General features: G+C 42.3%; 1 protein-coding gene across 9 annotated transcripts in view; it reads right to left on the bottom strand.

Moving 5' to 3' along the window:
- Positions 1–14,075, bottom strand: part of LOC125889095 (RNA-binding protein Musashi homolog 2-like) — a 482,288-nt gene that overhangs the window by 30,976 nt on the left and 437,237 nt on the right. For 5 of the 9 annotated variants that reach the window (XM_049576805.1, XM_049576804.1, XM_049576807.1 and 2 more), the window contains one exon: positions 4,634–4,831. The exons of the other annotated variants lie outside the window; for them this stretch is intronic. In XM_049576805.1, coding sequence (XP_049432762.1) covers positions 4,634–4,831 — 198 coding nt within the window. The remainder of the gene's footprint in view (positions 1–4,633; positions 4,832–14,075) is intronic. 9 annotated transcript variants of the gene reach the window in all.

Raw genomic sequence — 14,075 nt, 5'->3', positions numbered from 1 at the left:
CACTCAGAATTTCATGTAAGTAGGCTCGTGTTTTTTACGGTTGCTTAGCAGCTATACATGCAACCTGCTTCTGCGCTATCGAAAGTTGGCACAGAGTAGGCATGAGAGTTACACGCAGCACACAACCTGGCGTTTTCCAGGCGGTTAAGGACGCTGCATGTATATGACCCCTAAATGTGTATCTACCAAAATACCTACCATACTGTTAACTTTATACCAGTTACAATACCAGCATGCTTGGTAAGGCAAGGCAATTTTATTTATATAGCACCATTAATACACAAGGCAATTCAATGTGCTTTACAAGAGAAATACATTAAAAATAATAGATCATTAAAAACAAGAGCTAAAAGCAAGACAATAAATAGTTAAACAGTTAACAGTGCAGAAAATGCATTTTGGTAATAGCAGAGAAAGTAAAACAAACTTAGATAGGAAGTAAAAACAATAAAAAATGAATATACTGTATATGTTTCATCATTCAGCCAACTCCTGTTTGACTAAGTCAACAAAACCGGAACACAATATGATGCCATCGCAATGGTAGGATTTACTGAGTCCTGTTGTATTAAATTACACTTGATTTAGCAAGGTGTACCAAGTAACCTCAGACCTCAGGAGTACTTTATGACTTTTTAGCTACAAGCAGCAGCTCTATTCTGCCCTACAAAGGCAAAATACCTAAACTCAACAGAGTGTGGGGCTGAGAAAATTAACTTTAAAGCTGTTGGCATAATACTGGAAATGTGGCAATTCTTTTCTTCTCTTTTTATAATATCAAAATCTTGAGCTCAAACCACTGACCCTTATTCTGAAGTTAAGGCACTCTGCCATTATAATGTCTGGAAAATGTTAAGGGGTCATGCCGGTGCAAAAGGATGATTACAGTAAACAATATACAGTATGATAATAATTATGACTTAGATAGAATCTAGTGACATATCATGAAATGACTCACTAAATATAATATGTAATATCAGTCAATATTGCAGTACTTGCAATAAGGTGCAACACCAAAAGGAGTTACCTTATGCATGGGTAACAAAGCATTTTGAGTGCAACGAATCAGAGCCAGAGAAGTTGATTTCTTCCAAAACCTTTCATAGTTAAGGTAAACACAGCTTACTACTTTCTAGGGCTGAACCTGACTCAAAATTATGTCAGTCAAATTGGATTTGGAATACAAATATTCACTACTTGTTATTTTGTTCCCCCATATAGAGTTAGAACAGAACTTGGTGGAGTATGCAGGGTGACCAGTGGCATTCACGTAATACAGTAAACAAGCCAAGTAACCTCTCTGAACTAATGTGTGCTAACTACACTAATGACGGATTGGAAATGTGCAACAACATTTTTGCCAACACTACATATCAAACAAAAGCCAGAGACCGTATCGTATTCAGTTGCTGGGAGCTGTAAATTCACCACTTCTAAGCGGAAGGCAGAAGATAATGTCATCCCAGAGCCTGACAAGGCAAAGCCTCTCTTGCCTCTTTGCAGCTACCTCCGTCTAAGCTGTGGACCCAGACCCAGGGTGAGTCTGAGTCCACAGCTGCCTGTAGCACTGAGCAGCGTGAAAGTGAGAAGTGCTCACTCTGCAGCTTAATCTGGGGACTGAAACCTCTCCAGAAGTACACTGCACACTGAATCACAAGAAAAAATAATAAATCAATAGAAGATTACTTCAGTAATCTCAGTCATCTACTGGGTTTCTAACTTATGATTCCAATCTTAAACTTTCAGGGTCAATCTTATGACTTTCAACAGAAAACATCACAGGAGACATAGGATGTTTAGATAAATGGTGTTATCTGGCAAGTTAAGTAATGAGGAGCCTACTATATTAGAAGCAGGTACAACCTGGGTCCTGGTTCTCAAAAATCATAGCCATTAAATGCTTCCACTGGTGGTTCCACTGCTGCAGATTTTCACAGCAGTACCCCCAGAAATGTTTCATAGAGGTAGCCAAATGGGGCCACTGGAAATGTTGGGGTGGCATACCAAAACCAAAAGCCATATCTGCATTTCATTATGCTGTTTAAGTAGACCTTTTGAGAACTATGTCAATATGAGAGCTATGTGATCCCGTGCTGATATGCTTTGGTTTCTAATTTTAATGGTAATATTACTAATAATCTGATGTTCAGAGACTAATGCCAGTACAGTTAACATTTTCAGTTCCACAACAATTTGTTACACATCTGTATCTGCATTTGTTAGGTGATTCATTGTTCTTCAAATGGGCAGCTGGTCATTTTCCAAAAAAAAAGACAAATATACAGCATTAATTTGAAGGAGTACATCGAATACTATTCATTGGGAACAAGCCTTCTTACATTCAGGGGAAACTTGTGGGTACCCATAGAGTTCAAAGACCCCTTGGAAATTGTTCCCTTGCCAGAATGTAGTCTAACTTTTGACCGTTATTGAGACCCCTTCCTAACAAGCTATGTTGCCATTGTTGGCATCAATGGATGCCTCAAGTTTCACAAGATAATGTCAGCCACAAAATATTTTCACCAGGAGGGGCCAGTGAAGAGGCCAGCTATTTTTTTAGGGTGGCCATGCCTCCCCTGGCCCCCCTTTAGGGGCTCCTCTGCTTCAAATTCTCCTCCTTCTGTTAAAGGGCCAGTGTGTAAAATGGGTTGAAAACAGTGACATCAGTGGTCAAATTCTAGATTGCAGGGCTCACTCGCTCACCCCCCCCCCCCCCCCCGGTCGGGTAAATGACGGTGGCCTTGTAGGACCAAAAGCCTTGTGCAGACACGAGTTTTTCAGGAGTAGGTCTATCTAGCGACGAAGTGAATATTTATTTAGAAATCTAAACCATGTTACAATATTGTAATGAATCACTCACAAGCAGGAGACCAGAGTAGCGTTCAGGAAAAAGGCCAGTTTATTTGAGCACTCCAAAAACCCCGGTAACACTCCAGGGGGTAGCACGTAAAAGACTCCGTCCCAAACTCTGACTATTCTAGCGTAACACACACACTTCATACACACATACTCACTTACAGGACCCAGCGGGGCAGCCCTCCCCTCTCTGCTCTGTTCTGTTATAATGTCAATGTTCTGTGAGTTAATGGCATGTTTGGGATTGAATGAGTATAGGTAGGGGGGCGGGGTGCGAGTGTGACGGGGACGAGGGCTGTGTGAGTGCGCTTGCTGGTGTGTGTATGAGCGAGCAGGAGGAGAGAGCAGGAGTGCACAGTTGGAGTTACAGCTAAGTTCTTGTTTGTTGGTTGTTTTGGCGTAGTTACGGCCAACAGTAACATGTGCTGTTCAGTAATAAACTGTGGTTTTAGCTGTACTGAATCCAATCAGCAGGATACATAGGAGTAACGTTACTGCTATCCTATTGTCTGTTATTGACATAAGACTAAAATTTTCAGTATGTCCTGCTTTGTGATCTGCGGAGGGATACACCGGTGAGCAGGCACAGACGTAGCCTGTAAACAGAGCTCAGCTGTTTATTTAGCCTAGCGATATCTCCGGACTATAGTAGCTGCAATGGACGACTTTGAACGCGATTTTGAAGAGTTTCTTGTAGCGGACACAGACCCAGAGCCATACCTGTTTGAGCCGGAGCATACAGATGAGGAACTCCATGTGTTGGATGCTGAGCGTCGAGAAGAGAGGCTGAATCCTCCGCTCCCATTTTCTTTTCCTAGCAGATGACGTTCGGGTTCATTCTCTCCTGTTTCGTGGTAAGTGTGGTCCATTCGCAAACTTTATAACTAAAAAAACTTTTCACTACTCTCTATCGACAAACTACTAACACTCTCTGCTGTTTCCTCCTCCTTCTTCCTTCCTCCCGCTGTCTTCCTTGGTTCATTTATACACACGAAACGCGTTCTCTGGCTGGCTGGATTGTCCGCTCGGGCAGCCTTACATACATGGCGGCACAAGATGGCGACCTCTCTCTAAAGCAAGGCCCTTGCTATACATATATATCTATATCTATATCTATATCTATCTATCTATATATATATATATATATATATATCTATATAGATATAGATATATATATATATATATATATATAAAAGCATAATTATAAGGCTACGAAAACCAAACGAATGTTATTTTATAGCGATTATACACTTGTATAAACATATTAATGGGTAGAATATTCAGATTCATATTCAGATTTGACAATAAACCATGCCAAATATTACACACTGGCCCTTTAAGTGCTCCTATCCTGGAATATCAAAACATGCAAAAACGCAATTAAAAAAACCCAACATATAAACAAAACAAGAGATGCATCCTGATAGCTTAGCTTTTCACTACATAGCGTAGTATTTATCAGTTTGATATCCAGTCCCAGTACAGCTCAGAAACAAGAAATCTACCAGTTTGACAACACTCCAAACATAATACCTGGGAAAACAAGTAATAATGACAGTGTAACAGAAATCAAATGAACAATTCTCCAAAGGCAGTGCTACAAAAAGCATGCACTGCATTCCAGGCAAACTGCCAGCACTGCCACACAGTGTCATGCTTAACTGCTTTATTATTACCCTCCACACTCCTTCTGTCTCTTTCTCAAATTATAAATGATTTGTGTTGTCTGTAAGTCTACATGCATGTGTGGGAGGAGCAGAGACATGGAGATACACACCTGGGCTCTTAAAAGGGTCCGGGCTGTGCAGATGGTGCTGGAGGGAGGTGGGAGAGTTGCAGGCCGAGCTGGCATGCTCACTGGGCAGGATTTGAGCAGCTGCCTGGGTGCCCAGGGAGCCATAGTCGGCCAGGGAGTAGGGCGCTCCTCCCCGCATGTCACCGCTGGCCCCGGAATACAACCCATAATCAGGGAACCCTGAGAGACAGGGGAGGGTGGGGGAGGATTGGGAGGAGGAGGGGAGGGGTTGGGACTCCATCACTGATGATTAGAATGACCCTGATTGATTCTTCCCTGAATGAGTTGGATCTTAGAGTCTCTGTGTTGATGTCTCCCTGTTTTCCCCCTGCTGTCAAAACTGGCCATGTGCTATAATCCACAAAAACATCAGTCAAAACTGATTGAGAAAAAGAATACAACAACGCTGATAGCTACCTGTTGTGATGTATCAAAACATCTTTCACGAGAACATGCCAGACACAGCCAGGACTAATAAGCTCTGCAGCTGTACAAACAATCTGAGAACTAAGGACAAGTACACATAGATCCATCCTGACTCACCCTGCAACTGAGCTCATGTGCAAAATATTATCATAGTGTCATCCAAAAACTGGCACCAAATAGCAACAAAACATAGGGTTAATAAATCAGCTAAAATCAGTATTTCTCTCTTGTGCAATAATGTTATGTAATTATTGCTGAGAGACCTTTTAACTAGAACAAAATGAGGAAATGATGATTAAAAATGATCAATAATTTAGGTTTGCCTGTGCTCATAAATCAGTGAGAATTAACCAGAAACTATTAATTTTAGATGTGACACTGACAGGTTGTTAGATGGTGTCAGAGAAGTAGTATCTTGAAAACTCACATTGTAACGGTCTCTACTCAGGCACTGTGCTTCACTCTTTTAAAAGTTTTGCTTTGCAGAGGAAATGCTCTTTACTATAAATAAGGCAAATGTAGCATAATTATTAAGCAAATTCACTGAAAAGTTATACAATGCCACAAAGCCTAGCAGGTATAAACGGTAACTTTTTGTAATTAGTAATATTGTGAACTGCTCCCTTGAATTAATCATTTGTACCCCTGAAATGCTTCAAATTAATAATTTGTGTCCCAAAATCACCTAATTTGCTTACTGAAATGAGCAGGTAATGGCCTTGAATAACTAAATTGTACTCTCGTGTGCAATTTACTTACCACATAAGGGGCAAAAGGTTATGTTTAGTCCATTAATTAATCATAGGTGTGTTCTGGGCATACCATGAATTCTACCAGTCTGAATAGGCAAAGTGAGCAGTTTTCTGCTGAAAGTAATGTAGTGGTAAAGTCACTGCAGGAAATATCGTTGGACATTTAAGCGGCAAAACTACCACCTTGTAGTTGCATGTGTTCACAAACCAGTCAAGTCAAACTCAAAGTTTACATCCATGTCTGAAAAAATGGCTGCTTCACACACGGAAGATCTATACAATCAGCACAGTTTGAAGGTGGACACCCAAGATTAGTGTCACCAATTCAGTATTTGACCAAATGTCTCCCCTTCTGTTGCTAAGCTATGACGTTAAGTAACGGCCAGAAAGGTGTTTTTGCAGAACATTATGATGTCACAGTGAAGTTGACCTTTGACCTTTTGGATATAAAATGTCATCACTTCACCATTTTATCCTATTAGACATTTGTGTCAAGTTTTGTAATAACTGGCACATGAATTCTTAAATTATGGCAAAAACATATTTTGTAAGGTCACACTGCCCTTGACTCTTGACCTTTGACCATCTAATGTAATAATTTCATTATTGAGTTCAAGTGGACCTATGCACAAAATTAGAGGAAACACCCTCAATGTGTTCTAGCAACACATTCTCACTCTGACCTTGTCACATATTGATGTTTGGTCATGGACTTTCCATGTCGAGATAGGATGTGCAAGGTACCCTGCATGTGTTTGTTGCTCATGTTCTGGGATGTTGTGTCAAGTTCAGCCTGTTACATGCATTGTCTGTTTACAAAATACACTTCTGTTTTCACAGGAAATGTACAGTTTGCATACAGTCTCTTTCAAAATAAATGCACTACATCAGTACAACATCACAAATTGACATTTTTTCCTTCAACAACAAACGCACGTAGTTACATTTAGCTAACCACACACATGGTTGCATTTAGGAAAAAAGGACAGCGTTTGGCTTTACAATCTTACAGGAGGAAAACACTGGCCTCCTGGTGAAAGCAGTGTTTCCCCTACCATTATATTAGGGGGGCGCCGGGGAGTACTGTACTGTGAGGGTACTGTGGGGGAATGGCCTGTTGGTATGAGCCAGCTTGTCCTATGAGCAAAATATTCTCATCATAAAGTCAAACATGTTCTCATTCAACACTTAGTCACTCTGACCTCGTCACATACCTACGTTCGGTCCTGGACTTTCCATGTTGAGATATGGCGTGTAAGGTACCCTTGGTGAGTTGGTTGTTGACAGTCTGGGAAGCCATGTCAACTTCATGCATTGTCTATTTTTATAATACACTTCTGTTTCCACAGGAAATGTACAATTTGCATACTGTCTCTTCCAAAATAAATGCGCTACATTGGTATAACACCACAAAGAGTGGTCTTCTTTCCTTCAACAACAAATGCATGTGATTACGTTTAGCCAATACATGCATGTGGTTGTATTTTTGAAAAGAGAAGAGGGTTTGGCTTTACAATCTTTACTGGAAGCAAACACCTACCTCCTGGGTGAAAGTCGGTGGTTGTTGGACCCATCCACCATCCCTCCCACCTGCCCTACTCGGACTTCCACTGTCTTAAGTTTTGTTGTCCCAATGCGTTTCCCCCAACGCCAATGGGTGCCATTAAACAACAATGGCAACCGGCCGCGTATCATGCCAACGTAAAAGGACAGCATATTTTGTTGGTGTCTGATGCCTGAAGTCACTGCCCAAATGCTGGCTTTTGACAATTTTGGAGTGAGACCAGGTTGTCTCATTTGGTGTTTCTGGTGACTCTGTAAGGGTTGTCCCTTGTTGCTAATTCTCCTCTTAAACTTAGACTTAGACTTGCTTTATTGTTATTCAACAAATACACCATCTGTAGCAATCCGAGGTTATGTAGAGTGGTTAGCGCTTGTTTACTGACCCGAAACTGCTGGATCCACGCAGTGTCAACACAAACCGATGGTCGTAGATGTGTTTAGCGATGTTCTGCTGTGCTGTTGTTACGGATTTCACTGGTTTTGGTGGCGTATTTAGAGCTAGTTTGGCGAAACTCTCGTGAGCCAAAGCAGCCACAGCCGACACGGGTGCCACCATCATGCAGATTCTGCTCTTGATCTTGGGGGAAGGGAGGCTGTTTTTGCAGACAGTGTGGTACTTTTGGTTTCATCAGACTGTGACCTTCAGCACGCACTGGGCCAGTTTATAGTTGGATGTGAAGCAATTGGGAAGAGCACCTTCTAGACTATCCCCATGGTTCTCTGCCAGAAAATAGTAAACTGCTTCAAGCATCTTCGGGTCTTGGTCACAATTGAAGGTAAAATGAAGCATAAGGGTGAAAGGCAGAGTGGCTTAGTGTTAGAAGTAATGTGTTGTACCAACCCATCAGGGTGAAGAGTGAATTAAGAATTAATTAAGGGAAAGCTTAGGATTCACAGTCAATCTACATTTCAGCCTTTATGAACTTTGGGTAGTGATGGAAAGAATGAGTTCGCAGATAGGAGTGGCCAAAACTAGCTTCCTGTGTAGGGTGGCTGAGTTCGCCCTTACAGACAGGGTGAGGAGACATAACTGCTACTCCTTTGCATCAAAAGAAGCCAGTTGAGGTGGTTTGAGCAGCTAATCAGGATGCCTTCTGGATGCCCTCCAGAAGTTTTTTTTTTTGGGCATGTTCAAGTAGTGGGAGACCCCAGGGTCACACTGGAGATATCATATATCTAGGCTTGGGAATGCCTCAGGACCCCCAGGAGGAACTGGAGGACATTGCTGGGATGAGAGATGCCTGGACTGCCTTAATTAGCCTGCTGCAACAGTCAGCAGAAAGTGACGGATAAATGAATAAATATATTTTGGGGGGGCTTACACATTACTAAGGAACCCTTTAAAATAACAAAATATCATTTTCATGAAGGGCTTTATTGGAATTTATGGTGCTGCTCATGACGGACATAGAGCATTTATTTAGATAGAGTACCAATCCAAGTGCCATGGTGTGATGTCATGGATCTTGAAACCCATGATTCAATTATTTTCCTTCCTAAAGTCTGAGGTTTTAATGTGTCCATGGTGGAGACTCCCTCAGCCCAACATAAGTCTGTCTCGTGACTGTGTGTAATGGAGGAGAAAATGCTCAACATCTGTCCTGTCAGCGGAAAAACACATTGTTTGTTGATGTAAGCGAGAGGTGGTTGGCATTTAAAAAGACCTCATGTGCAGATAGTGTATTTGTGTGTGTGTGTGTGTGTGTGTGTGTGTGTTAATGGTGGGGAGGCTGGGATAGGGCAGTATCAACCTTGGAAATAACAGTTTGCAAAATCTACTGCCTGGGGCAAAACTGTCACAAGGCCACAATTTCTACGTGTGCGTGTGTTTTCTTGCTGGTGCACACTGACCTTGCAGTGTCAAAATTATCAGCTGGTCCAGATGTACCAGTGAACACCTATAATGTAAGGCTGTGACTACACAAATCACTCTCCTTGCATAATTCAGTATTTCCAGTTGCACTCCTCTTGAAAACTATATATTCTACATGCTTCAAAACCACCACTCGGATTTAACAATCTGCCTGCAATTATTTTCTGTGATAGTTTTTGAAAGGATGACCCTTTTCTATTTTTGTCTGTGGTGGCTTTTCTCTCAAAAAAAAGGCCACCTTCAAGCTGAATCACAGATTAATTAACACAAAGAGCAGCTCTTTTCAGCCTAATATGGCAGCTCATAAATAATCCAGAATGAATGTCAGCACCTTAAGTGCCCTGATAAACCATTATAAAGATATCTGAGTGAGTGCATATCCTCCAGGTCGAGCAGAGCCTTTCTTCTTCTCAAATGTTTTTTCATTCTGAATTTGCCGTCGTCTTAGACATTTATATGTGCAAATTCACACAACATATACACACACAGAGCACTGAAAACATCTTACTGCTAAAGATAAGAATGCATGAATATCATATGTATTTGCAAAGGGTACATTGACAAGCAAAAAAGTACACAAAGAAACTACCACGCTAACAAAAACATATGCATAATCTATCAAACTCTGGACTAAGCAAACAGCTAAAGAATAAAGTCGAACAGCAGGAGCAGTTGCTGAGGAGATGGAAATATTTATACATGTGAGGAGAGGGGAAGGAGGAGCGGCTAGTGTGACCTAGTTTACAGTAATATACAGTATGTGGTGGCGGTGGTGGGGGTGGGGGTGCAAGTCAGATTTTTTTGTCCTCCCTAATTTATATGTAATTTTAGCCTTCTCTCTCTGTTGGGTACTTTTCCAATCTTTGTAGGGATTTGTGTCTCCATTATAACAGGGCTACTCACTTTGAGGTATGTTTCAAACTGATGGCGGCTTGTCTTGAGTAATCCATGGCTAAAGTTCACTGTTCTTTTTACGGCATGTGTTTTTCCATGGCACGGTAGGTACAAGATAGCCTGGTGAAACCATCCTGATCTCGCGAGCTCATATTCTATTTCACTCCACAGATCAGTCTGGCCATGCAATCATAAAGGCGCATTCTGGCATTGTTAAAGCTGACCAGGCCAATCACAACCGTTTATTACTTTGAAGCGGGCACGTCATCAGAATAGGAGGGACAAGGAGCGGAGTGAATGTGTAAAACCAACATGGCTACTGATTTTGAAACTGCGATCGTAAATGTGTTGAATGAACTGGAATGTACATTTTCTTTAAAAGCATAACAAACGACTGCACTGAAAGCTTTTATTGAAAAAAAGGATGTGTTTGCCATCCTTCCTACGAGGTTTGGTAAAAGTTTAATTTACCAACTGGCTCCGTTGATCGGGAAAAAGATGGGACTCAGTGAAAACCCAGGGGCTATTTGTTGTGTGTGTGCTAAGTGTTGTTTCTCTGCCTGTTGCTCTCATGGAGGAGCAGGTCAGGGAAGCGACCAAGCTGGGAATCACAGCCATGCAACTTGGAGTCCACAGTGAGGAGGAAATCCGCAAAGACGGCAACACTCTTTCCCAGACATCATCACAGCTCATCTCTGCTGCAGCTTGCTGGTCTGTTTACAGTGGCGTTGTGCTAGCCTACGTCACATGTTTCGTTTACTCTGATTGGTTTTCCATCTTTCCAATTGCGCGAAGGGGCACTTTGAGTGACAGCTGTTGATACCACCCCTCGGGAATAAAGGAAATGTACGCTCCGTGTCCAGACCCATTCGCGTTTTGCGAATTTGTACTGGCAACGCCATGCTAGGTACAAGAGGTTTACCTGGTTGAGGTTAGCTGTTGGCAGAGGTGCAGTAAGAGTCTGAGGTCTGCAGCTCCTCAGTTTCTAGCAAGATTACTGCACTTGCAAAACAAATTTTATGTATTTTGTATTGTGTTCAACCAGATCTGCGTGAGGGCCATGCAACTGGAAAAGATGGGACTGTGTGGAAGCGTATACAGCCAGGATTACGCACTGGGAGAGTGCACATCTTGACTGAAGTAGCTGGCCCAAATGCCTTATTTAGTTAGTTAGTTAGTTTTAAATATGAAGAATTGTAAAACATCACTTCGATGAGGCTGTCAGTCAGTGAGAGATCACAGGCTGAAATTGGCATTTCATCCTTACATGCAGCCGCAACAACGGCCAAGCTGCACGTAGCCTGCAGAGTTTAACTGAAATGAGTGAAGTATGAACACTGACACAACATAATGTGGTCCTGTTTATCTTGGAAGGTGAGAGAGCTCAAACACATAATTAGCATTACCATGAACCTTTTTATTCCTTCTGAATGGGTGAGTGTTTCCATTTGAATGGGTTTCCCAGTCACTCAGATCATCACACTGAGTGTGAGGGCTATACGAACTTTTGATGCAAACATTCAACAACACATTGTCACTGTCGATGTCTGAACTACATCATAAAAGGTACATTTTACAATTCTTCACATTAAAAACCAAAAAAATTATTATTGTCTCTTCATAAATGTTATTTCAAAATTTAAGTCTCTTTTTCGAAATGATTTAAGTATTTATTTTCAGACACTATTATTGTTATGTTATTGTTACTGTTATTTTCAAAACGTTTCTCATTATTCTGAGAGACTAACTCAATATTTTCAGATAGGGGAGACCTGGGCCAATTGTAACAAAATTTTAGGTTTTTCTTAATAACTAATGTGTTTATAACATTGATGCTGCAGCAGATAAAGGTGGTCATTTTAATAACTTAAATACTGCTGGGTGGCTTATTGTAACCTGTCATAATATAACCTAGCAACAAATTTATATTATTGTACAAAAGTACTGTAACTAATGGGCCAAACCAAATCTTTAAAATAAAAGTAGTGAAATAAAAGTGTATTATTTGCATCTGAGACAGTGGGGTAGATTAATAATGTGGCATAGAATGTAAATACTATACTGTAGGTAAAGTACAAGCACCTCTAAACCTTTGTCAGTTTTTGTGTGTCTGTGAGGGAAGTGCCACCTCATTGTGACACCTTGTAATTGAATATATGGGTGTGTTAGAGTGGAATCTAGGCACACCCCTGGAAAGGTGGGGGGGGATGGTATTTGGCTGGAAGTTGGCAGGCACCTAGAAGACTTTCGGATGGCGTGGGAAATCTGAAGTGGCTGCATCTGTACCAACAGTCAAACATGGTGGTGGTAGTGTGATGGTCTGGGGCTGCTTTTCTGCTTCAGGACCTGGACAACTTGACGTAATTGATGGTACCATGAATTCTGCTCTCTAGCAGAAAATCCTGAGGGAGAATGTCCGGCCATCAGTTTGTGACCTCAAGCTCAAGCGCACTTGGTTTATGCAGCAGGACAATGATCCAAAACACACCAGCAAGTCCACCTTTGAATGGCTTAATAAAAAACAAAATTAAGGTTTTGGAGTGGCCTAGTCAATGTCAAGACTCGAAAACCCTCCAATGTGGCTGAATTAAAACAATTATGTAAAGAAGAGTGGGCCAAAATTCCTCTACAGCGATGTTAAACACTCTGTGTGTGCCAGTTGATTGCAGTTGTTGCCACCAAGGGTGGCACAACCAGTTATTAGGTTTAGGAGGCAATTACTTTTTCACATAAGGCAAGGTAGGTTTGGATAGCTTTTTTCCCTTAATAAATGAAATCATCATTTAAAAACCGCATTTTGTATTCTGTTGTGCCGTACAAGGATTTATAACAAAGGCCTGCACTTTATCCATAAACTTTTGGGCCTACATGTAACAATCAAAGCCTGAGACCACATGTTGGCGCCCAAAAGAACAAAGGAATCAGTCAACCCCCTTTCTTTGTGTGAATCAGCTGATTCAACCCCAACACAGCACCCCAGCTGACCAGCAGAGGTCCCTTGAAATACACAGCTCCCATTGGGTGAAATCCGCCACGGCCAACCCCGCACCGGTGACGTCACGCCGGGGTATATCATCACAGAGCGTACCTGAGGGAAACGCTTCTGGCTGTGATCCTCATAGCTAATAGAAGTACCCACAACTGTTCCTAAAGCTTAGCAACTCGTCCCACGTGGCGAACGCTTTAGAAAGAGTTATTACTGTGCACAGTTAGACGCGTTTTAGGCCTACGGATTTCCCTCGCTGGTCGAGCTGATCTCCTCTCCTCTCCCTCACTCTGTGCTCCGAGGAACACAGAGTAGCCCGGTACGAGACCACGGATTGACCCTCTCACCCGGATGCCCGCGGATGCGAAGTTTGGTAGATAACAAGGACTGCCTGCTTCAAGAAGAAGGACAAGGACCCCCTTCTTTCCCCGAGTGATTCCCCGCTACGAGCCGGAATGAACTCGCCTCGTCAGAGACTTGCCCCCTCGCCGAGGACCCGTTAGCCGCTGTGAGCCGCTAACCACTTCACCTCTGCCGTGACAAAGGACGCGCGAGGAACGACCGACACATCACTCCACCTTCTGCAACAGTAAGAGGCTTTAGCTCTGGGCAGATAGTAGTTAGTGTGTGTTTTCTTTTTAAGTTTGTAAGGGCTTGTTGATACGGACCGCCGCGTCTGATTTTGGCTGCATTGATATTGTAAAAATATTGCCTGTGTTGCTGCTGTCTGCTATTCTCCTGCCCGTTTGTGTCTGCTTGTAATACGCAGTGATCCGACCTCGTCGGACCGCTATTGTGTCGCCCCGCACGCGGGATTGATCAGTACTTAGGCTGTGTTGGTTCAATGTCCAGATTCACGCCGCTCACCAGCTGAGCCGAGCGCGTCTCTGCGTAACACAGACGGGTTACTGCATCTCAATACCGCCTGCG

This window comes from Epinephelus fuscoguttatus, linkage group LG5, assembly GCF_011397635.1.
Source record: "Epinephelus fuscoguttatus linkage group LG5, E.fuscoguttatus.final_Chr_v1".
NCBI lineage: Eukaryota > Metazoa > Chordata > Actinopteri > Perciformes > Serranidae > Epinephelus > Epinephelus fuscoguttatus.
This window is presented reverse-complemented; position numbering and strand designations above follow the sequence as displayed.